The 23,996-nt window shown below is 36.4% G+C and overlaps 1 protein-coding gene across 1 annotated transcript in view; it reads left to right on the plus strand.

Moving 5' to 3' along the window:
- Positions 1-1,787: 1,787 nt before the first annotated feature.
- AFG1L (AFG1 like ATPase) overlaps positions 1,788-23,996 on the plus strand; it is a 56,556-nt gene continuing 34,347 nt past the window's right edge. Inside the window, exons 1-7 of the mRNA XM_069851676.1 lie at positions 1,788-1,809; positions 3,592-3,785; positions 13,550-13,601; positions 14,233-14,334; positions 15,739-15,869; positions 21,161-21,260; positions 23,396-23,454. Of these exons, the coding sequence (XP_069707777.1) occupies positions 1,803-1,809; positions 3,592-3,785; positions 13,550-13,601; positions 14,233-14,334; positions 15,739-15,869; positions 21,161-21,260; positions 23,396-23,454 (645 nt within the window). The 5' untranslated portion in view covers positions 1,788-1,802. The remainder of the gene's footprint in view (positions 1,810-3,591; positions 3,786-13,549; positions 13,602-14,232; positions 14,335-15,738; positions 15,870-21,160; positions 21,261-23,395; positions 23,455-23,996) is intronic.

Below are 23,996 nucleotides of genomic sequence, written 5' to 3' on the forward strand. Positions count from 1 at the left end.
CTGCCCTGAACCTTGGAGGTGAGAAAGAAAGATTATGAACAAACACATCCGTAGTTTTACACTTTTTTTTGTAAAAGGAGGTGAATAATGAATTCATGCTGTGCTTTTTTGTGGTCCTATCTAGAATACAACATAGAGACAGAAGATGCTTTTTGTGCATGTGATAAAGATTTGAGAAGAAAGTTCATAAAAAATGAGTAGCAATATATGTAATACATAGATTAGATAATGAAATGCAAAGACATAAATGAAAACCCAGTATGGAGGAGAAGGCTGTAGGACAACAATTAATGTGCTGAATCATAGCTGATCCCTATTCTAACAGTAGTTTCCTTGATGTAAAATTTTGGATGGTAATTGCCTGGTATTCCTCTGCTATCTATTAAAATTTCTAAAATTTCCTTTTATTTATCAGTTCAGGAATAGGTTTCTGTAGAAGCATAATTGTATGAATGATGTGCCACAAAAATCCAGGTTAGAGTGGAAGAGACATGTTTTTTGTCTCTTAGCATAGTTTATCACTTGAATAGTTGTCATCTGTTGACTTACCTCTAAAATCCCTGCACGATTTTTAAGAGTATGTCTTTGTTTTGCAGCTACAAGTTTGAGTTCATCACTGACCAGTTACTGAGAGTCTCCTGGTAGTGTATTATAGTATACTCTCATAATATTTAAATCCCAACATTCAGTATTATTTTAGGAGAACACTGAATAATTTGTCCCGTTACACCCTCTGTCATCACTTGTGCATTCTCTCCATCTCTGTCGTCCGTCAATGACGCAGTATTTTCTTCCACTCCCGGGATGGTTAGCTGTAAGTACATGTAATCTGAGACAAAAACCCACGCTTCTGAGCAGTCCTGCTCTTCTGCTTTGTTCATGACCAGGAAGGTCATGAGCTGCAAACACCTTTCTTATCCATAAATCAACTTTTTTTTTTTTATCTTTTCAATCTTGTAGTAAGCAGTAGGAGCTGGTAGCTTTATAGGTACAGTGGGGCACTGGCTGTCCCTCACAATGGAACTCTGACAGCCATCAAGCTCTACACGTGGGGAAGGCATGGATAGTTTAGAGGTTCAGGTCACAGGACTGAGACTGATTTTCTGTGGGAATGGCATGGTTGAAAACAAGATGAAAGAACTGAGAGATCATTTTCAGCTTTTCCCCTTCCCTTTGGAGGCAGGTCAGGTACTGCTGACCTATTCCTGACAGACCTTTGTCAAACTTATTTTTGAAATTCTCTCTTCATCAACGAAAGTTTTACAACTTCTAGGCTATCAATTGATTTCACTGCCGTAAGTACAGTTGTGAAGGTAACACATATGGAGATGGCGGTGTGCTTTTCTTTCATTTTCTCTAAAGGTTTTACTAAATTTTTTCCAATTACAGATTTTGAACTCAACACTCTCCATGTGATCTTTTTAGCTAGGCATGAGATAATTACTTCTAGTTCATAGCAGTAACTCCGTTCCTTCAGGGATGGAGAACTTGGTATATTGGCTGCATATGTAAGCAGTAACGGTCTTGCTTTGGAGAAACTAAGGAGCTACTTGCAATAAATAAACATAATTTGATAAAATGGTCTGGTTTGATCCTTCTCTTTTGCAACTATTTTGATTTTATGTCTCTTAAAACAATTTAAAACTCTCTGTACCTCTTAGAACTTCTCTGTATGTTGTGACCCATGGTTTAACAAAAAAATCCTTTAAATCATCTACTCTCCCATTTAGTTCCTGTCTCTCATGAAATAGGATGTCAAAATTGAAAAGTGTGTTCCTGGGCAAACTATATCAGTGTTAAATATGACAGGTTGGTTTGTTTGGGGTTTTTTTCATGTGTGCTTATGATGGTGTCTCGCTGTCAGTTTGTGATCTAGTGTAGCTCTTGGATCCTTTTCTGCAGAGCTGCTCTTTAGCTGGTCATTCCCTATCCCCTCTTTAGCTGGTCATTCCCTATCCCTTCAGTTACTTATTTTCCATAAGCACCATATTTTGCCCATGTTGAATTGCATCCTGTTTGTATTGAGTTTCTTTGTCTGGTTTGTCAGAATTGCCTTGCCTCCCAGGATGTTTGCAGCCCCTCCTGACTTGCAGTTATCTGTGTTCCTAGTCCACATACTTTATCTTGTCATTTACAGGTCTAGAATAGAAATTTTGGGTTGCATCAACCTGAGATTCTGAGCCCTTTCTGAAACTTTACTGCAAATATACACCTAGTTTAACTGTAGTCATTATTCATTATATATAGTTTTTCTAGCTGTTTTTGTACCTGCTCAGCAGTTATTTCATTTACAACTTATTTTCCTACTTTGTGCGAGAATTCTATATGACCCAATGATGAAAGTGTTACTGCAATTGTTTTTCCTCTGCCCACTAAGCTTGTTCACAGATCAGAGAGGAAAACATGTTGATCTCACACTGTTCTGGAGGAGCTGGAGTTGCCTTTTATTTGTTATGTTGTTATCTGGTTCAGTGCTGCATTTTTTGTTTAAAAAAACCAAAAACCTGTTTGTGCTTGTTCCAGTATTTTTGAGTGTTTTGAAGTTGTTTTGACTGACTGATGAATTCCTGGATTTGCCTTTCTCTCCTTTTTAAAGAAAAAAAATTGTTTCATATCCCTAATATTTTGGAACCTCAAATGCCTCCAGTGAGAAAGCTGTTAGAGGCTGTTGTGTTGCTTAGGAAACTTATCTGAAGCATTTAAGGATGAATGTCCTTAAACCTCACTGTGTTCAAAATATCTGACTGTGTAGTCTATGATATGTGGTTTTTCCTACTCAAATCTATTGCTTTTATCATTGCCACAAATTGTGTTACTGATGGTTATTCTTAACCTTCTAAATTACACTGGAAGCAAAGAAGGTATCAAACACCTTTTCAGTTTATTCCATTGTTAAGTTTCTGAACTTACTGATGTAGCGAGCCCCCTTTGTAAGCCTGAATGTTCTTTCCTTTCCTAGTTATATCTCACTTTACATCTAGCAATTCTGACTTTTATTTTTTTAAAAAAAAACCAAACAGGATTCCTGCTTGGGCACAGGCCTGTCTCTTCCAGGGGCAAGATAATGCCAGCAGAGCCGGCTGTGGTATTGTGGAACTTCACAGTTATTGCATTGCTTACTGTGGTCTTTGACTCTTTCAGCTTGTTTACAGAGCTGCTATTTTGGTCTTCTGTTTGCTGGCTTTTAAATTCCTACTGTCTTGTTTAGCCCACCTCTCTCTAGAGGATTAATCTACTAATTTGAAATTTTTAAATGGGTTTGTCCCAATTTTCCAGGGAGGGGGCAGGAGGGAAGGTCAAAACTTCCCTTGCAACAGTTCCTTCAAGTCTTACCACTCTCCAGCTGGCCTTTTTAGTGTAATAAAAAAAAAAAATGTTAAAACATACTACTAGAGCTATTTACTGCTAATGTTAGCAGTTGATTTAATGAAGAATGAAGAGATAACCTACTCTAGTGGTTGTATTGGTAAGTAATATGTATACGTCTTTGTATAAACTGTTAAGAACACGTATTATTTGTGAATATAAGGGAGTGCTTTTTGAAACTTCTCTGTTATTAATGTACTTTTTAATGTACTTTTCATTTTACAGCATGCACAGCCCAGGCAGATGCTAGTGCCAGAGCCTTATTAGTTTGCAATGGACCTTTAGAACATTATGACTTTCTGATTAAGCAAAAAGAGCTGAGGAATGATGAGCAACAGAGAAGAGTTGTACAGCACTTGCAGAAGTTGCACGAGAGCCTTAAAGGCTACAGCATCAGTTCAAAAACCCTTTTCTCAAAGGTGAGGTTTATAATGATAGAAATATTTTTTACATTTAGATTTGCTCATAAGAATGTATGGAAAGTACATAAATTCCTGTCATTAACACAAGTCTTTTTACAGCTGGCTGTTTACAGATCATTGTTCTTGCTTGGATCTCTGTTCTTTCCTTTTTGGTTTGTAAAATTCCAGTGGCACTCTAGAAGTAACCAAATTTAATATTGTTGAAATAATTCTGTAAGAAAATCTGACATGATTTTTGGTTATGTCCACCATCTACCTTTCCAAATATCATTTGGCTATAGGAGTCATGGGCCTAGAACAGGTGTTAATTCTCAGGCACTGGGTTACACATACTGAACAGTTAATTATGCTTTGTGTTCTAACATGTCTTCCATGAATATAGGTGAAATTAGCCATCAAAGTGTAAATAATTTAACTTCGCAGAACGTTATAATATAGATCAGAAGTGACTTTTTAAGAAAATGTCCATTCTTTCCAGTGGTTTTAGTCTCCAGGTAAGGTAAGGACAGAAGGAAGAGGTGTGATCTGCACACCAGTTGCTTTTTTGGGGGTATCACAGCTTGTTTTCAAAGTATTTACAGAAATTCAGACATGTCCCTTCGTACAGCACCTTAGCAACTGTAGTGCCTTAACATTAGTAATGCTAATAGCCTGCTGTTGCAGCTCTGTAACTTGTCCCTGCAGCTGTTGACACAGTGTTTTCCAGAGCCTCTGTGCAGTCTTTTTCATGTCTCGTTCTCATGCTGTTGTTCTCAGATTGTTGCTCTTGTGGCCTTGGCACCTGCAAATCTTGATATCATTATTGTGGCAGGTTCTCATGGGAAGCAACTAGAACTGGTGTGAGAATCTCCCCTCAGCTTTCCTTGCCTCGTGTTGTGTAGATTTAAGGTTATACCTCAGAAAATCAAACATAACCCCAGCAAAGTAGATAATGCATTTAATTACCTGGTAAATATTAGGCAATCATAGATGTGCACAGAAGCTGAACAGCCAGTGAATATGCTTCATTTGCACCTGATTAACATACTCCAGGAATAGTCATAAACACGGGAAGAGGAAGCAACAAGAATGGGGTGTTTGACCAAGTCAAAAATGATAAAAGTATAGTGCCGTGAAAAACAAAGCACAGCAAAATATCTCCTGCCATCCTTATCTTCACTTTTCCAGCCTGTACTGGAGAGGCACCTCCCTGCCCTTAAGAGAAGGATGTCTGGAAACTGTCACTGCTGTTCCCAGCCAGCCACTGAATATTTTAATTTTTCTTTCTCTTACACCACTCTTGGTTTTATTTTTTGTTAGAAGTAACTTTCACATTTACAGTCAATGTATGCTGTCAGCTGCATACCTTGCTAATAAATCTCCATGTCAGCCTTTACTTCCCCTTACAACCCCAAATTCTTCTATTACCTGGCACAAATACTGTTTTTTCTTTGCATGGCAAGCGTGGATGACGGAGCATGACATCAAGGGAGCCAACGCCTATAGGGCTCAAGTGCCTCTAAATGACATGCTGTTGTCTTCACGAGTTACCACTCTAATGTTCTCCTCATGTATATTAGCTTCGAGGCATGAAAAAAGAAGGCAAGAGAATGATGGTGTAAGAACAAGTAAATGGCCTGTGCTACACCTGAAAATGTGCCTGTTTCAAATAGGCAGGTATAGCAGGGTGCTGAGGACTGGGACACATGCTTGCCTATTGGACTGCCTCTGACATCCTTTGAATGCTTTGAAGTCATATATGTAGCTGGAAATTATGTATTTGATGATCATATAGAATCATAGAATAACCAGGTTGGAAGAGACCCACCGGATCATCAAGTCCAACCATTCCTATCAAACACTAAACCATGCCCCTTAGCACCTTGTCCACCCGTGCCTTAAACACCTCCAGGGAAGGTGACTCAACCACCTCCCTGGGCAGCCTGTTCCAGTGCCCAATGACCCTTTCTGTGAAAAATGTTTTCCTACTGTCCAGTCTAAACCTCCCCTGGCGGAGCTTGAGGCCATTCCCTCTTGTCCTGTCCCCTGTCACTTGGAAGAAGAGGTCAGCACCCTCCTCTCCACAACCTCCTTTCAGGTAGTTGTAGAGAGCAATGAGGTCTCCTCTCAGCCTCCTCTTCTCCAGGCTAAACGACCCCAGCTTTCTCAGCCGTTCCTCATAAGGCCTGTTCTCCAGACCCTTCACCAGCTTCGTTGCTCTTCTCTGGACTCGCTCCAGAGTCTCAACATCCTTCTTGTGGTGAGGGGCCCAGAACTGAACACAGGATTCAAGGAGCGGTCTCACCAGTGCCGAGTACAGAGGGAGAAGAACCTCCCTGGACCTGCTGGTCATGCCGTTTCTCGTACAAGCCAAGATGCAATAAATGTCTTCCTGCCTCATGGTGATTGGAAGCACACTGAATACTGAGGAAGGAGCTCTTTTGTTTTATTTAGATACAGTGGGAAGAAACCTGCATGGGAGAAAATTCTGTAGAGCAGAAGTCAGGCACTCTGGAAGGAAAAACACGAAAGTAGTTTTGAAGTACAGGAAGCAAGGTGCAAAGTCAAGACTGCTCATAGAGGGCAATGAGTGTGTCTTTGGAAGTTTTGTTCTGGAAGCGGTTGACCTGATCATCCTTATGGGTCACTGCCAACTTGAGATATTCTGTGACACAGCATCAAACAGAGGAGGTTTGGCCACCTGATCCCCTTAAGTGCCTGCCAACCCAAATCTTTCAGTGATTCTAACACTGATGTAGGAATTGGAGCCAAACAGTGGTTTGGGGTATATTTTTGCCTTCTCTGGCTGGTGAGTGAGCTCATCAGATTGCTTACCTTTTTACATCTGGGGTTTCTATAATTGTAATTAGTGAAAACATAAGAACATTGTGAAAATTACAGGTATAGTCTGAAAACTGTATGGTATTTTAAAGCACTCATACTCTATATGGGTGTGTGCCTGAGGTTCCATGTTGTCTTGATGACTTTGTAGATTAATTTTTGAATATAAACCATCCTCCTGATTCAATTTGGGCAAGTACCAAATGAAAAATAGAGATTTCCTCTTTGAAAAATCCTTTTTTATCCAGAGCAGTATGGTGGTGTGTCTGAACAAGACCTGTTTTTGCATAAGTGTAAGGATTCAGCTTTCAAAACTACTTCTGTAAGTGTAATCTAGCAGGCCAGAGTTTTGTATCTTGAGTATGGTTGATGTGAAAGGTTTTTTCTTAATCTGTTTGAGCTTCTTTTTAAGCTTTGGTGTTGGGCTCCTAGTCTTTTAAATCAAAATTGTCTTTAGACACTGTACCTGGACTGTAAAAGAGACAGCCAGTTATCTGGCTTGTTCCTACATTCTCTCTTGGACATAACGCCAGACTTTTATTCATCTTCTTTCTTTAGAAAAAGCATTATGATGAAGGTGTTGGTCTTCCTGTTAAACTCAAGAAGCAGTAGGCTAGAGCATTTGGTCTTTTCCGGTAAACTGCTTTGGACATGAGGATATTGTGTTCTAAAAGTACTGCATTTGAGAATAGTTTTGAGAGCTGACTTGTGTGAACCGGAGTGCGCTGAATCATTATAGTTGTCAGAGCAGGTGTCTTGTAATGGCTTTGTAGCCATTTGTACCATTATGGGGGTTTGTTATTTACTGTTTCTTTGATTAGGAAGCATGAATAGGGGGCAAAATCCCTATTGCAGAGAACAAATGCTAATCTTATTCTATTTAGGAAATTGTGATGCTACTTTGTCCCTGTATAACAGCACTAATCGTAGTAAAGGCAGCTTGACTGACACTTTCTTAAAAGCAAAAAGTCAAATGCAATTTTTTAGGTTGAGAACATAATTTTCACTGGTTCCTTTAAAATACTTCTCTCTCATTTAAAATTGCTTCAATTCCATGCTTTAATTTTAAACCAGCTTTTAAAAATGGTGCAACTATTTGCTGTTGGGGTAGGTGTTGTTGCAGTTTGAGGTTTTTCTTCTTGAGCTTGATATCTCTGTGGAAGTCCTAAAAAGATTGATAACCAATTTGAGCACTAGGGTGCTGTGCCATACATCAAAACCCCAGAGAGCATTGAGTTTTGTGTAAATCTGCCAAAGCCTTGCTAGCTTGTATAATGAAATCATGATTTATGACGGAGAAGTAGTCGCAACATCTTTGTTTCTCTTCTGCTATCTTTGAGGAAGTTATTCACATGTTACAACAGACCTCTTTTTCAGATAAAATGAAGCCAAGTAAAGTATGGTTTAAAATCTAGCATAGGGCAGGTTTTGCTTCAGCAAAGTTCTAACCAGCACCCTTAATGAAGGTTTTACCCAGAATAAGAGTCACAGCCATGAACAGATATTTGGTAGAATCATAGTCATCAAACACTGTACGAACTGTAGACAGTGGCACCATATGCTTGCCATATATCTGCATTTATCAAGGAGTTTTCTTAGTAAGCAAAATATATTTCTTTTCTGTGATAGACTTTCAGGGTAGGAATGCAAACTCAGTTCAGTTTTGAAAAGCAGAAAAAAAGCTTTTTGTGCCAGGAAGAGATGGTGAGTACTGCTCTCTGGAATTGGCCTGGGTTTAGTAGGATTTGTATAGGCTTATGAGTGGAAGTAGTTAATGTAATTTGTAGAAAGCATCTCCAACAAGTATGAATGACACAGAGTGCAGTTAAATGCTGTATTTGTGGATAGCTCATTGGCACTCCCCTGATACTTTGTAACTTTGACTATACTGTAAAGTAAAAGATTAAAATTTGTACTGTTGGCCTTAAGATTTGCTTTTACGTTAAAATGATTGACGTTGCCTTTGCTTAATGTTTTGTACTTAATAGGTTATAATGGATATAAATGAAACAAATTTTAAATACAGAGAGTAGATTTAGATTAGATGTTAGGAAGAAACTTTTTATGGCACTGAAAATGAGGTACTGGAACAGGTTGTCCAGAGAAGTTGTGGATGCCCCATCCCTGGATGTGTTCAAGGCCAGGTTGGATGAGGCTTACAGCAACCTGATGGAGTGGAAGGTGTCTCTGCCCATGGCAGGGGGGCCTGGAAGTAATGATCTTTGAGGTCCCTTCCAACCCAAACCATTCTAGGATTCTATGAAATTACTTAAGGACTTTTTGGAAATAAGTCAAACACTTTAATCAGTTACACATCAGTTTTGTGGAATGACTTCTTGCTTTTTAAGATTTTTAGCAGCCTAACCAACCTACTTTTAGTATAAAATCTCTTCTCTTTTGAAGAATCTACTTGTAGCTTTTTAGAAATAAAAAATAGTGGTGCATGGCATTTTGAGTGTGCTGATTCTTCCTGGCTCTGTTATTGAAGGGAACGTGGTTGAGAGGCTGTAGTGAAGAAGAGGGGGGAGAGAGGGAACCAGGGGTGTGGGAAGTGGGGGGGAGAGACGGAGGGAGAGAGAGAGAAAAGCCTCTCTCTGTCAGCCTCCTCTGTAGTCTAATATTCCTCATTTTGTTGCCTTACTTATTCTGTGATAGAGATACAGAAGCCTCTTCTAAAATAAGTTATTCCAGAAACAGAAACTTCTTGCACTTGTGAACCATTACAAGAATGGTCTGTTTTGTTTTACTTCGGTTCTTAATTTGTCAGTTTTTATCGAAATATATTTTTAGCGAATAAAATGGTAAAAGTGGGATGAGGGAACAAATATATCAGATACAATAGAAGCACTTCACTGTCTGGATGAGACTTGCATTACCTCACAGGCTAATGCTTTCTGAAATTAGTTGTTGGGAGACACATGACATAAGCTATTTCCTTTATGATAAAAAAACCATGGATTTTTTTATGGTACAGTTTTTTTTGGGACATCAGCTGAGAATGGATTTGAGGGGGAAAAACAGTTAATCTTGCTGCAAACCAAATAGGCTTCTGTTTTTCAAAATTATTACTCAAATTTGAACAATGACTTTGATCTTCAACTTGGTGAAAGCATGGCCTTGTATTTTGAGATATGTTGAGATCCTCTGAATTTGAGTTCAAGGCTGTAAGAATTTCCATAGAGGTTTCAGATCTCGGGTTTTTCAAGATAATGCCAATTGGGACATCTTAAGAGTTGTTGAGTTGCTGTACGAATGACTTGAAATAAGCTCAATTATAAGTGAGGTCATGTTTTGAAAAGAGGTATGAACAATAGTAAACACCACTCAAGACCTTGAAAATGTCGTCGGCTACTACAGAAACCAATAAGGAGGTCTCAAAAATGGGAGAAAGATGCATTTTGTCAGTGTTTAAAAGAAAATCTGCCATTTGGAGGCTTTCTCCTTGAATTTTGCGTATTTTAATTAATGATCTTACTATTGACATGTATTTTCACCTAAAAGTTTCTCATATCAGAGTGTAAATATTCCCAGGAAATTAGTTGCTTGCTTCTGATGTCTGAGGCAGGGAGTATGTGAGAAGATGGGAAGGCTTTGCACATAGTTAAAAATATTTAAGAAAGAATAGAAAGTTGTCAGAATGAAGGAGGTGTTTTGACAGTATAATTCCTTAGATGAGGTAGGATAGTTTGATTAAAATGAAGTGTAAACAGAAAAGAAAAATCTGAGGTGATATAATCAAAGCAAGGCAAGTGGTTTTGAAACAGAAAAGTGTAAAACATTTTTATAGTAGAGGAGAGAATTGTGTAAATCTAAAAACAGTAAGGTGTGTGTCTTCTCATAGAATTGTCACTGTTTTAGAATAGGAATGGTTTTCAGGGAAAAGGTAAGTCGACTGATCTGTAAAAAGAAAAAAGATTCCTTCTGTGTTATGTCCTGATAATAATGAAACTTGGTGAAGCACTTGAGTTATACTTTCTCAAGTTATTGCAAAGAATGAGAATTAAGAAACTTGGGGGACTCAAGGGATTTGACACATTTGTGGTGATTCTCTTACTTGAAAGCATGTGGTGAGCATTCAAATTATACATTTAAAGATTCATAAATTTTCCCCTTCAAGCTCAAATTTTGTACATGATTTTGTGTGCTTTAAATACTAGCTTTAACCTTCTTGGGTCTTACCATTGTTGTGAAAAGCAAATTTGTCAACCAGTTGAACGTGATCATAGTGAGACCCCAGATACACCTCAGGATCATATGGAAGCAAGGGCAAGGAAAAGCTAATTAATTTAGTTTTTCTTCCTACATCCCCCACTTTTCTTCCTTTCCTCCTTGAAATAAACAAGACTACCATTTTTTAGGGTAACTGGAGGATCTTCTATGTTAGATTTACCCCCTCCTTGTTCTTTTTGGTGTGTGTGTTTCAACAGAACCAGGATCTCCGAAGTAATTTTCTCCTTTGTTTGTCCCCACATACTGCTGTCCTTCCTGACTGCTTACTGTGCCCTAAGTTGAGACAAAAGCATTGACTGTTTTTTATCAGAAATCCTAGTGGAAGTTACTCTTTTTCATACACAGGTTCCAGGCTTCAGAAGATATATAAGAATAATTAAAAAAAAATAAATTAAAAAAAATAAAATAAATTTTATGATTATGCTGAATAGCTTGAAACCTCTAGGAAGTCTGAGTTTCAGTTTTAAAAGTCTGCTGATTGAGTTTTCTTCTTTTAAATAACATTGTGGAAGTGAGTATCCTAAAACTGGCAATAGTGTCAATTCTGGCAGAAGTAAACAAAAGAAGATTTTGCTCAGAAGTAAAGTATTTGCGACAAATTTCTTCAGTTTCTCAAAGAGGGTGGGAGTTTTTCTAGCATTCAGTTTGCTTTTAGAGATGATTAGCTTCAGCAAGTGTGTTTGAATCTGTCACAATATCCATCGTATTTTTTTTCCAAAGCAATTAGATATCACTCAAAAATTGCTGTCCTCACAAAAAAACCCACTAGTTCCATTATTTAAATGATTTAAAAGTTAATTTAGAATTTGTGATGCCTGAGCAATTATATATTTTTCCTTTAGCCAAAAAACCTCCTTTTTTTCTGCAGCATGTTTTCTAGAAATGGTGAATACTGAAGTGACAATAAAATATGCCTAAAAAGACAAACAAGGTGGTTAAATGTAATTAATAAACACTTCCCAATGAAAAAAATGTAGGCATTACTACTTGTTCTGGTTATATAACCTTTAAAAGACAGGTAAAGCAGTACTTTAAACATTGATTTGTTTCACTAGCTTTGTGTCATTCCTTGTGAAACTACATATTGCATTAATAGAGCCTTTTAATGTAATAAATTTAATGTTGTAGTACTTTGTCTTAAAATCACTGTTGTTACTCACAAAAAATAAATTCCTATGAATGTCTCGCTCATTCATTCTTTCCCACTTCTCCACTCTTCACTGCGTAACTTTGAGCATTGATACTTTCAATGTGTGTGAGCTCTTGAAAAGTACACACTGAAAGATGTTTGTTGATTAAATTGTCTTGCAATGCTTTCAAAGCAGTAGTAAATAGTTGCATCCTTGTCTGTTAGTGGAATGGTTTCAGAACATCTGAAACCCTGTTCGGCCACAGATTGATGATACAAATTTTTTATTATCCTATTAATATAGCTCAAAATTAAATCCTTAAGTGGGTCTTATATAAGAGCTAGGTTTGCATATTTTCTGAATAAACTTCTACTATAGATCTAAAGCATTATCTTTCTACCTTTTGGTTATATATTTTTGTTGATATTTAATTAGTGTTTTGCTACTGGCTCCCGTGTTTCTTTAACACGGTTTTGTATTTTTAAAAGTGCTTTAGATTCAAGTTGTTTAGCAATTATGCAGCATCAAATGAGACCATAGGGTTGCGATTTTCAATTTCTTCTGTTTTGTCTTAGCTCATAGCTTTTGAAAGTGAAGCACTTTAAAATAACTAAATACTCTTCTGGGGGTATTTGTGATGTCATTTCAGTTTCATGGATTTGATGAGAATTTTGTTAAGATTTCCAGTTTTTTAGAAGCTATTTCTTTTGAAAATTATACATGGAAATTTCTGTGCACAGGACTGGTGAGGATGAGGGAAGACTGGTTCAGATTGGAAGTCCTGATGTTATTGCAAGTTTTTCTATAAAATTATGCATCTGAGTAAAATAAAATAGACCATCAGATTTCATAACGTATGACTGGAGTAATACTAAAGAAGTTAAAAATTCCTAAGCAATATTCATCTAACAACTCACTTGAGAAAATGCTTAATAAAAGGCATACTTTGAAATTAACCTTTTTATATATATACACACATGTACACAAACATGTATGTGTTTATAGGTACATACTTTTACTGTGACTTTATTGGTTTTAACCATGGTTAAACCAGAGATGATTCTGCATTTAAGATTCAAAGTGCAGAGAAAGGGGACCTATAATGCTCATTGGCTTTGCCATGAAGATTTTCTAAATCCTGAAGATTTATATCTTTTGCAGAGCTGTTTTAATGGGTACATACTGCATATATCTATGAATACAACAATACTACTTAATTATATATCTTTTTTCCTAGGACTGTGTTCAAAGGGCGTAAGGAGGAAAAGGATTTCTTTTCCTAATGATGGGTGGGGAAACATTTAATAATTTTATGTATATTCTGGTAAAACGGCATGTGTGCTAGGACTGGGGATGAGGGTATTCCCACAGTGATCTAAAGAGACCTCCCATGGGTGTTTAGTCTCAAATGCAACATTAAGATTGCTTACCAATTCTGAGCTAATGATTTATTCAAGATTATGCTTTGCTAGCTATTGCTAGTTTGTTGGTTAAGTGTTAAGCTACTTTCTTTACCACAGCAATGTGCTTGCTTTTATTTTACCCCATAATCCAATTTATTCTTTTTATTTTGACTTGCAGCTCTTTGCAAAAAACAGACCTCCAAAAGGTCTTTATGTCTATGGAGATGTTGGTAAGTTTCACTTGCATCAGTTCAAATGGAATTTTCTCTAAATGCATGTTTATTTGAAATTTGAAGTGTCTAAAAGCTTTATGTTTATGTAACATTATTGCTTTACTACTTTTCCAGGATTAGTTTTCTTCCACTTTATGACATTATTTAATACAATTACATTCTGAATTCTGGAAGCTATTGGATAGGACTGCATTACCATGTGTAGTTTTTTTCAGCATTACTAGCTCACTAATGTTTAAGAATGCAATTTAAGAATTTGGGAAGGAATTGAGTGGTCCACAGAGAGAATTTATATGTTCTAATCGCAACAGTGCAGCACAGAGACATACTTTTCAAAAGGATGTTTTCTGGATGCATATGGAGCCATTTATGCAACCTTTGGACAATCTCCGTATGAAAAAGAATTTTAAAACAGAAAAATAGAAATGGAATTTTTCTGAAGTTTTTGAACAGAAATTATAGCTGTTCTTCGTAAGCAATCTGGTCTTGTACTTATTCTGTGGAAGAGTATAGTTTCATTAGATCAAAGCTAATGAACAATCATTATTGTAATCAGTACATACTGTTCTTAAATTAACTACCTGTTGGGTGTTATTTTTTGTTGTTTTCTTTTTTTTTTTTTTTGAAGGCACAGGAAAGACAATGGTGATGGACATGTTCTATTCTCACTTAGAAGTAGAAAAGAAAAAGAGAGTCCATTTTCATGGCTTCATGCTAGATGTACACCAGAGTAAGTGCAGACACAGGTATTTATGAGATATATATTTTATGAGATATAACAATAAAAAATTCTGTCTTATTCTCATATTAGTCAGCGTAACATTATTTAAATATTTAGGCAAACCCAGTAAAAAATAGGAGAGAAGTTAAAGGATTTTAGCAATGTCTGACGTACCAGAGTTGATATTAATTGCGTAATATTTCTCAAGTGCCTTTTCTCAAAGATTTGGTATACCTGATTGTATAGAAAACTTGCATGTATATTTAGGATTAAATCCTTAACTAAATGTTCTCCAGTTACCAGTTAGCTTACATGTGATCTGAAGAAGGCAATTGCTAAAACTGGAACAGCAAAGGTTAAATTCAATCTGCATTTTGAATAAGCAGTAAGTAAGTATAGTTTAAATGCTAAGGAGGGTGAGAACTGTTCTGGTTGACAAGTTTAGTAATACTATCAGTAATTTAGAGAAAAAGTAATAAAAGGAAGTTCATACTAAGTTTCAGAAAATTTTCTGACACAGTGAATAAGGCACTTTGTTTTGACAGAGATATTGGTTTGGATACTTCAGAATTTACTTACGTTTCTAAATTCTGTGACCTTAAAAATACTGTAAAACTGTTAAATAGTGCTGTGATTTACAAGTATCGTGACAGCTGCATTTTTCTTGGGAAGCTTTCATCAGTGTAAACAACTTCTGCCACTTTTAGTGCCCTCTTTTCTATCATTGCTGGGTCAATGTTGAAGCTTTCTTTTTCATGTCTTGTCATTTGTGATTAAGCTTACAAAGGTAGCTTCTTACTGCAGGATCTTTGTTCTCCAAATGCTTGTTCATAGTCAGAATTGGAATTGTATTGGAATAGAATACATAAGGCAGTAAGGTATGCATGTAATAATCTTACTTTGTGCCAGTATCACCATCTTTACATTTTAAAATACGTTTGTTGGTATGTCTGAATTCTTTTAACTGAACACATTCTAAGTGTACCTTCAGAGCATGCAATGTACAGAGCTCTGCCATTGATTTGTAAACATCATAAGGGTTTTTCTCACTCAGAAGAGTAAGATAGAAAATGACAAATTACAAAGTGAAGCTGAAACTGAGACCATGAATTGGAGCAAGATAAAACTAACTTATGAGTTTTTAAAGGATGAAATATAGGTGCATGGCATTCAAAAGTTGTTGGATTTTTGTTTTATGTATTTCTAAATCAGAAAATAGGAGTCACAGAATCGGTGGGCTTTTAATAATTGCCTGGATGTGGCTGAAAGCTATTTTCCCCTCTTGAAATTGAACTAAATTTCTTACTTTTACTGGACTGGGTTACTTTTTGTTTGGTAGCTGAATAATTTTGTTCTTCCTGTCTTAGAAAATGAAATAAGAAATAGCTGTTCTTTTCTGTTTTATCAATTCAGGAATACATCGCCTTAAGCAGAGCTTGCCAAAAAGAAAGGCAGGATTTATGGCCAAATCATATGACCCAATTGCACCAGTGGCAGAGGAAATAAGTGAAGAGGCTGCTCTCCTATGTTTTGACGAATTTCAGGTAAGAATTCAGAGGTTACTCCTTTGCTTCAAGGCAAACTTGCTAAAATTACTTTTAGTCTTAAAAAATGAGACCTTTTACTGCAAATATAGTATTTGAATCACTGGACAGCAGTAAACTGTAGAAGTTGAAGAGTGGAATTAATTTCACATTTCTGAAGGTGGTGGGTTTTTGGTTTTTTTCAAGGAGGTACATTACCAGCTTGCATCTTAAGTCCTCTTATGATGCTTTTATTTACCAGTTTAATTGTGGGTCATTCAAGGGGGTGTTAGAGGTTGGTTAGAGGCTCATGAGTACTTCAGGACACCACCATCCTGCACTGAGTCTGTGCAGTGCCTGGGAGAGTAGTCATCTGATACTTGCTTGGAATGCCTGTTTTTTGCTGCAGTTGATATAGTGCAACAATTAAGGTCATAGAAATAACCTGTCAAATTCTTTTCTCAATTCTTTTCTAGAGTTACTGGAGTGTCTGGCATGGCATTGCCAGATTATGTCAATGTAACTAACATTTTAAGGAACTTCGATTGAATTAGATATGAAAATTACAAGACAAACTAATAAAATAATCATTGCCCAAGCTAACGTGGTTATTTCATTTATTTTACACGGTTTGTGAAATTTGTTTTAAAGGCATGCCACAAATTTAAGTGTAGAATTGCTTTATAAACTTTTTTAGTAGAGAGGCTAAAGGTAGTTGGCAGCTCTAATCAACTGAGATTTTTTAATGCAGAGAGAAATGTAGAGTAAGATAGGGACAGATCTGTTAGATCTCAGATCACCAATAGTAAAAGAATCATCTATTAACTGTGAATCATGTTATGCTGTGTAAATTGCTATGTTACTGAAATTGATAGAGCATTTTGTATCTTCTAGCTATTATTTTATAAGCCCGTGCACCAGAGAAAATAACTGGTTTATGGTCAGCTCCCATGAAGGGGATTTTTGTAGCTGTAAAGTAGTAGATGTTCTTGTTCTAAGTTACTTTTAAATTTTTCAACAAGGAGTACTCCTTTGATCTGTGGTTTCAAAATGTGTGGAGTCATTGCAATTACTTCTGTTTGTGCTTTATCTGATGACTATGAATACTAGGCTTCCAAGTCTTGCAGGATAAGATCTAAATACAGAGGCAGTTGTATTTATACTAGGAAGGAATGGGAAGGATTGGAGAGGGCAGGGAGGGATATTAACTGTCACGGCATCAAATGCTCAAATGGTAGAAAGAGGCACTTTTACTGTACTATGTATTAGTGTAAATACTTGCTTTTCTCTGTAAATATGCCCACTGCTTTTATATTCTGGTGTTGCTGTGCTGCCAGACTGTAGTGTTTCCACATTTTAAAGGAAGAGACTCTGGTAGTTTTTGTTTCGAAATTGACTGCCTGCTCCCCCTGCTGACTTGCTTGAGGTACATCAGTCACTTCAGTTGCAAAAATTACCTGATTTTGTCCATGGGTCACCGTTGGGAAAGTAGTGCAAGAGCTATGCTTTAACATGTGTTTCTAAGACTTTCCATTCTTACTTGAATTTTAAAAATCTACTCATTCTGGGCGTACTAATGTTCTAAATTCACAGATTTCTGAACAGCTGGATTTTTGTGACTGAACTTTTGTAGCGTGCAATGGTGTGCAGGCTTTGCCTACTGAAGAGGAGTCCCAGCTTTCTGCAGCTTTGCAGAAGGCCCTGAATTTGGGATAAACATTCTGTTTAAATAGTCAGAAAGTAGTGCTGTAAATGGGAGAGCAGCTCACATGGTGGCACAATTAAGGTTGATAGTAAGGAGCTATATCTAGTCCAGGATGTTTGCAGCTTATTTCCCCAGAGGAGGTAATGGATAGTTTTCACTGCAGTCTGAATCGCTCATATTTAAAGAATGGCTAGATTAAAATGAAAATGGACACTGAACATAACAGCTCTACTTGCAGGAAAAGCTGCTGTCTGTTTTGACAGATGGGAAGTCAAGTTGGGTCTGTATTTCTTTGGCAAAACACTTTTTGTGTGGAGGAAAAATCAGAAAACTATTGAGATTTGCTTGAAATGCTTCAGGTTGCTTTCAAATATCTGCTAAAAAAAAGGAGAAAAAGTGGAAAATATTTCTCTTAAGGTCAGACACACGGATGACTGGTATTGTAATAGGGACAGCAAAAATTATTGTTAATGCTCATATTTCAGAGGAAATCAAATGCAGAACTTCAAAAGATACAAAAGCATTGCTGAGGTTTCAGATTCCTCTTTGACTACTGTAAAGCAGAAGGACTTGGAAGTGTACTTCTTGCAGAGCTTAGAAAACTGTTAAACAAGTGGAGAGCTGACTAATTTATGTAGAACAACATATCAGTACTTTTAAAAGTAGTTTGGTGTGTTCCAAAATGTTGTCATATTAAAAAAAATAATTACTGTGTTAAATGTTTCTTTTTACAAACACTGCGTGATAGCCAGGACTATAGTGATGGCGCTAAGCTTCTGAATTTGTCCATTTTGAAGGAGGCTTTCCGTAAGCATTTGCCTGAGCCACAGTCTCTCAGGCTATTAAAGCATTGCTACTCTTTACTGATCTTTGTCATGCAGTTTACTCTAAATATTGAAGTTTCTTTTTTTTTTTTAATCATGGAAGTCTTATGCCATTCTAAAAACGTGTCCTCATTTTGAAGAAAAAGCCTAGAATGAAGCCATTTGTGATTTTAATTTTGAAGTTTCTGAATGTGGAGGTTATCCAATAAAAGAGACTTGTTATTGTTTCGTAATCAAATACCTATACACAGGCAATTAGAAGCTCTAATTTTGGGGTGTGACTGTGGCCTATATTAGTTATTATTGATAATGAAAACAGAATCCTTACTTCTTGGCAAGCTGGATGATCATACAGTGTTAGTCTTTATATATAACCATTGGTATCATTTGGACTTAAAGCAAACCACAGTTTAGGGAGTTTTTAACTAACCTGCATGCTATTAAAAGCCTCTAATAAAAATTAGGCTCTTATCTTTGTGCTAATACTAATTACTGATAATACATGCTTATGTTTGTCATTCATTTACGTGGAACTGTACCAATCAGTGGATGACTGAGTCTCAGGCACTTACACATGTAAATTAACTATTAGTCTAGTGTTTTTTCTTTCTTTTTTCCCTTTTTTTTTTCTTTTACATGAGTCAATGGAAAGCAGCTCTAGGTCATAAAAATCTTTCCTCTTAAATGCTAATGAAATTTCTCCATTCTCTCCATTAGCAGGCTCTCCTTACTGGCAATTTGTAGCCTTTGCTTTTGTTCTCTTTTGCAATGAATACTGGTTACAATAAAAAACATGAGAAATGATGATGCTTTAGTTACTGTCTTATACCTGCCTTACCTTGTAGAAATTTTCTATCTTTCCCAAGCAGTATCAGATGAAAAAGCTCATATTTGAATCCCAGTTCCCAGAATGGCTCTTGCTTTTTGATAGAACTTGTAACAGTTCTCATTAATAAGATAATTTTATTGGTTTGTTTTATGTGAGCATTAATATTCTTTCTCTTCCTGTTTTCTAAAGATAGCATGCCTTATGCTGTTTTTAAACAAAAAACTTTATATCAAAATGGTCTATATAGTACATTTTTAAAACTGTTGAATTTGTTTTGTGAAACAAGAAATTCATTTACTCCTAAAATGCTCATACATACTGATTCCTTGTGTGTCTTGTTTATTAGGAACAGGTAAATTTCTTGAATTTTAGTATGTGGAAGATATAATTTATTGATAGGTGAGTACATGAGCAGATGTATTAGACTTCCAGTACAGCAGTGAATTAGTACCTGCTTTTTGGAATATTACATGTTAGTGATCAGAGGTGTGAAAATCTGAGGGGTGTGTTACCGATTGTGGAAAAGCTTTTGAAAAAGGAAGAGAAAATTCCATACCAATGCATTCCATAGGACTAATGAGAAGAAATCTTTGGGTGAAGGAAACTGGTGCTTACATATTTTTCTTTATGAACACGTTATTGCTTCCAAATTTGATGTCTGAAATGTAATCAAAGTCTCTTACTGCCTCTAGTGTAGGACTGCATATTTTTTGCTGCCTAAAAATGTCATTTAGAAATGGAGGAGTGATGGTGGGTAGGATGTTGGAGTAGGGAAAAAAATCATGGCAGTTAAAGACTTTCTGTAGATGTATTGCTGCCACTATGTACACCTCTAAACTGGCAAAGCATAGCAGTCTGTCTGTCTCTTGTGCAACGACTGTATAATTCTCAGCATGCCACCGCTTTTTTATTTCTTCAGAACTGGTGGTCTGTTTTGGTAAGTCAAAATACAAGGAGTGACTATATAATAATCAAAGGGCATGCAGGGGGAACAAGTGTAATGATAATAAAGTTGGGTTTAAATATTAGGATTGCTGCTCTCAGCTCAAATATAAAATTTTGTGATGACAATGGGGGGCTTTTGGTTCAGAAAAAATTATTCCTTTCATTTGTGCAGAGTGCTTTCTGGTTTTTTGTTTCTCTCATTTCTTGGTACTGTAAAGCATGTTAGTTAAGTGAAACAGATATTTAAAGAAATTTTACTCTGTGGCTTGTTTTTTAGTCTTCTTTTCTTCCCCCTCCCCGGTATTGTTAGTCCCACCCACTTTTTTTTTTTGTTACTGTTTTGTGCCTGAAGGTTAGAAGAGGCTGACTATGCTGGAAGTGACTGCCGTGCCTTTTGATTATTCATGGACAGTAATAGAAGGCACTTAAAAAGAACAATGAAATTGCTTATTTTTGTGATGGGCCATCTGTTGAATTGTTTTTTGCAACAATCACACAATAGTATCTATGTCATATCATTCTATTTTCAACAGCAGCTGATTATGTATAGTTGGCTACTTGTCTTTATTTCTGAAGTCCCATGACCATTTAAATTCACCTCTGCAAACCTTTGCCTCAAAGGTAATAGAAATGTAAAACAGCTGGTGTGTATTTTCTTTGTCTTCTGTTTTTTTTCATGTTGTTTCTAATTGATTAGGCCTCTTAAATGTTTAGGTCTGTTTTCTGTGTCTCCCACCTGTAGTTTTATAATAGAAGTTAACATGGAATCGTTTAGCAATTGGTAAAGAAATGATGGAGTTCAGCAATAAAGAGCAGGCAAGTTTTGAGTTACTGCAGTACATTCACTGCTTATTAATTATCCCTTTTATTTTTTTTCTCACCAGGCACTAATTAGAATCTTTCTCCATGGCTTTCAGTAACAAACATTCTTCCTAGCTATAAAGCCACTTGCAGATCTATTGCAGCAGAAGCTAAACGCAAGATAAAACAAATGTGTTGTTTTCTGCAGGTCACTGACATTGCTGATGCCATGATTCTGAAGCAGCTTTTTGAAAATCTGTTCCAAAATGGGGTTGTCGTTGTGGCAACATCTAACAGGCCACCAGAAGGTAAAAACAAACATGCTGTTAGTGTTATCCAAATACAATGTCACTCAGTATCTTACAAAACAACCATATTGAAGTCATATAGTATCTCATACTAATAAACTTTCCAGTCTTCAGGAATCTGAGATACTCCAATTTGTCCATCCCCCCCCCCTTTTTTTTTTAATGTCCTTAAGGATGAAAGGCTTTTCACTAGGTCTTGCTCCTTTTTTCTCTCAGACTCAAGGTGTTCCACAATCCTGCTGCGTTTTTTGACCTCATGTACTCTGTTCAAACCAGTATGAAGGTACCTGGAGACAAGGGAGTTGAGGAGGTGTGAGATATTGCCTCTGTTTTGATGCATTTCAGGGTAGGAAAATACCATATTATCCAGAAGAGAGGAAGAGAGGGGAAATGAAAATACATTCTTTGCTGGTTTCGAACTCTCAAATTTGCAGACTTGATCCACCAGATCAAATGAGAATCCCTAATCAAGGTGCCATTTTCATAGCCTGGTTTTGAGGTTACTTGTTGGCAATTACTTGGGTGGAGAGTTGTTTCCATTTCTATCAATATTTTTAGAGAGTGACTAGGTAGGTGCACCCTTCTACAAATTCCGCAAATCTGAATGGCCAACAGTAATTTTTTTTTTTTTGTAGAAGAAAGAGATGTTTATTGCAGTGTAGCATAACACACACTTTCTATGCGACTTTTATGACACTTAGAATCATAGAATAGTTTGGCTTGGAAGGGTCCTTAGCTACTTCAGATTAATTAATTTCAAATGTTTGCAAAAAATACTGAAGAGTTACAATATGAACTGTAACTACCTGTTAATTTTTCTACCCAAATTAATTGAGTAGAAGAGAATCACTGAAGGTTTACAGTGCACTTCATCTTAAAAAACAAAACCAAACAAAACACTCGAATGTTTTTCCTAGAGGGGGAAATAAATTCCCATTGTTTTATTTATTTTCTTTGTTTGAGTAAACAAAATGAAATCATAACTGCTGTAGCTGGATTAACTGTAGATAAATTGGACACCAGTGCCTCACTTTGTTGCAAGTTATCCTTGTGTTTTTTGAAGCACTACTCTTTTACATTCAGGATAGGTTGCTATTGTAACTTGGAGACTGATTCCAACATCTGAAAACGAGATGAAAATTTGTAACAGTTATCACCATATAGTTTTTTTTAATACATATTAAGCCACTGTGTACATCTGAAAGACATTGACTTAGTAGCTAACCAGCAGAGAATGTCAAGAATGGCATCTCCAGAACTGATCTATGTTGCAGTCCAGACACTGGTTAAAGCCCGTCTCTTCTTCCCTTGTCACTACTATGTGCTCACAGTGTGTGTCTGAAATCCTCCCACAGAAAAGATGTGCTACCGTAGGTAATATGCTTCATCAAGATTTAAGACCGCATTGAGTGATTGATTTCTTGTGGATACAAAGCAGAAAAGTGGCTTTTTCATTAGAGAGTAGATGTATCTAGCTGCTGACCACGTTAAAAACTAGCATGATCATGTATCCAAGACTTAAGCACATTAAACTTCTGCCCCAGGGAAATATGATGGGAAATACTCAGGTGCATTGAAAATTGTTTTAAAAATGCAGTTGCATTTTTAGCAACTTTGTGTTGTTTTACTTTTTTTCTCAATATGGATGACACTTTTTCTTGATTTGGAAAAGGGAAGCATACCTGGTAGAACTCTTAGACGGTAAAGTGTAGCACAGTACACTGAATAATAATGGTACTAACTTTGTAAAAAAGCGTATTTTTCGTTTGCATTGGGTTTTTTACCTTATAATCATTCCACTGTATACACAGCATTACAAATCCTTTTTTATATCCTCATTTTAAAACAGATGCTGGTCCTATTTCTTCTGCTAAAATCAGTTCTATGTGGTTAGAGATTTAAGTCATTTTCCACTCCCTGCCTTTCTCAAACTTTCCCAGGATATTCCTTTTTACCTTTAAGAATGTACTGAATTTTTATACAGCATAGGAAGAGAAATCAATTTCAGTTCTCCTTTTCTGCCTTTTGTTCCTCCTCTCTGTAGCGACACCGAGTTTTATTTGCCAGAGTAAAAGACAAGCTGACATTGTTATTAAGACTAAGTAGCAAAATGGTACTGATTTCCTTTCTTTCAGATCTCTATAAAAATGGTCTTCAGAGAGCTAATTTTGTACCATTCATTGCTGTGCTGAAGGTAAGGAGAGTCACTTGTTAAATGCTTTTCAATTTTGTCTGCTGTATTAATAAATTAGAGAATTGTACTGGATTGCTTTGATACTATTTTGAAGATAAAATGTATATGCTGTAACTATATGGGGCAAAAATAATTGCAAGTAAGGCAAAAAGGAACTCTTCCTCTATAAAAATAACATGTCTTAAAGGTGGACATTTTTAGTACGACAAAATATTACCTTTTTGACTAAGGTGGCAGAATTTATTTGAATAGGACTTTCTTACTGGTGTGTATATGACATGTAATATGAGATCCAGCACAAAACACCAAGACTGTGCCTGTAACTGTTTTTGTTTAGCAAATTAGGAAAATCAACTGCAATCACCTTCAAAATAGCTCCCTTCTGAGCTGACACACAGCTGCATACAATGCTGCCAACATACAAAGCAATTCCACAGATCATTTTCTGAAAGGCTGTTGAGGATCTCCGTCATTTTTTTTTTTTTCATCTTCTACTGACAAAAAATGTATGTCTTTGACCTTTGGGATCTCTTCACCGCAAG

Source organism: Phaenicophaeus curvirostris, chromosome 2 (assembly GCF_032191515.1).
Source record: "Phaenicophaeus curvirostris isolate KB17595 chromosome 2, BPBGC_Pcur_1.0, whole genome shotgun sequence".
In the NCBI taxonomy this organism is placed as follows: Eukaryota; Metazoa; Chordata; class Aves; order Cuculiformes; family Cuculidae; genus Phaenicophaeus; species Phaenicophaeus curvirostris.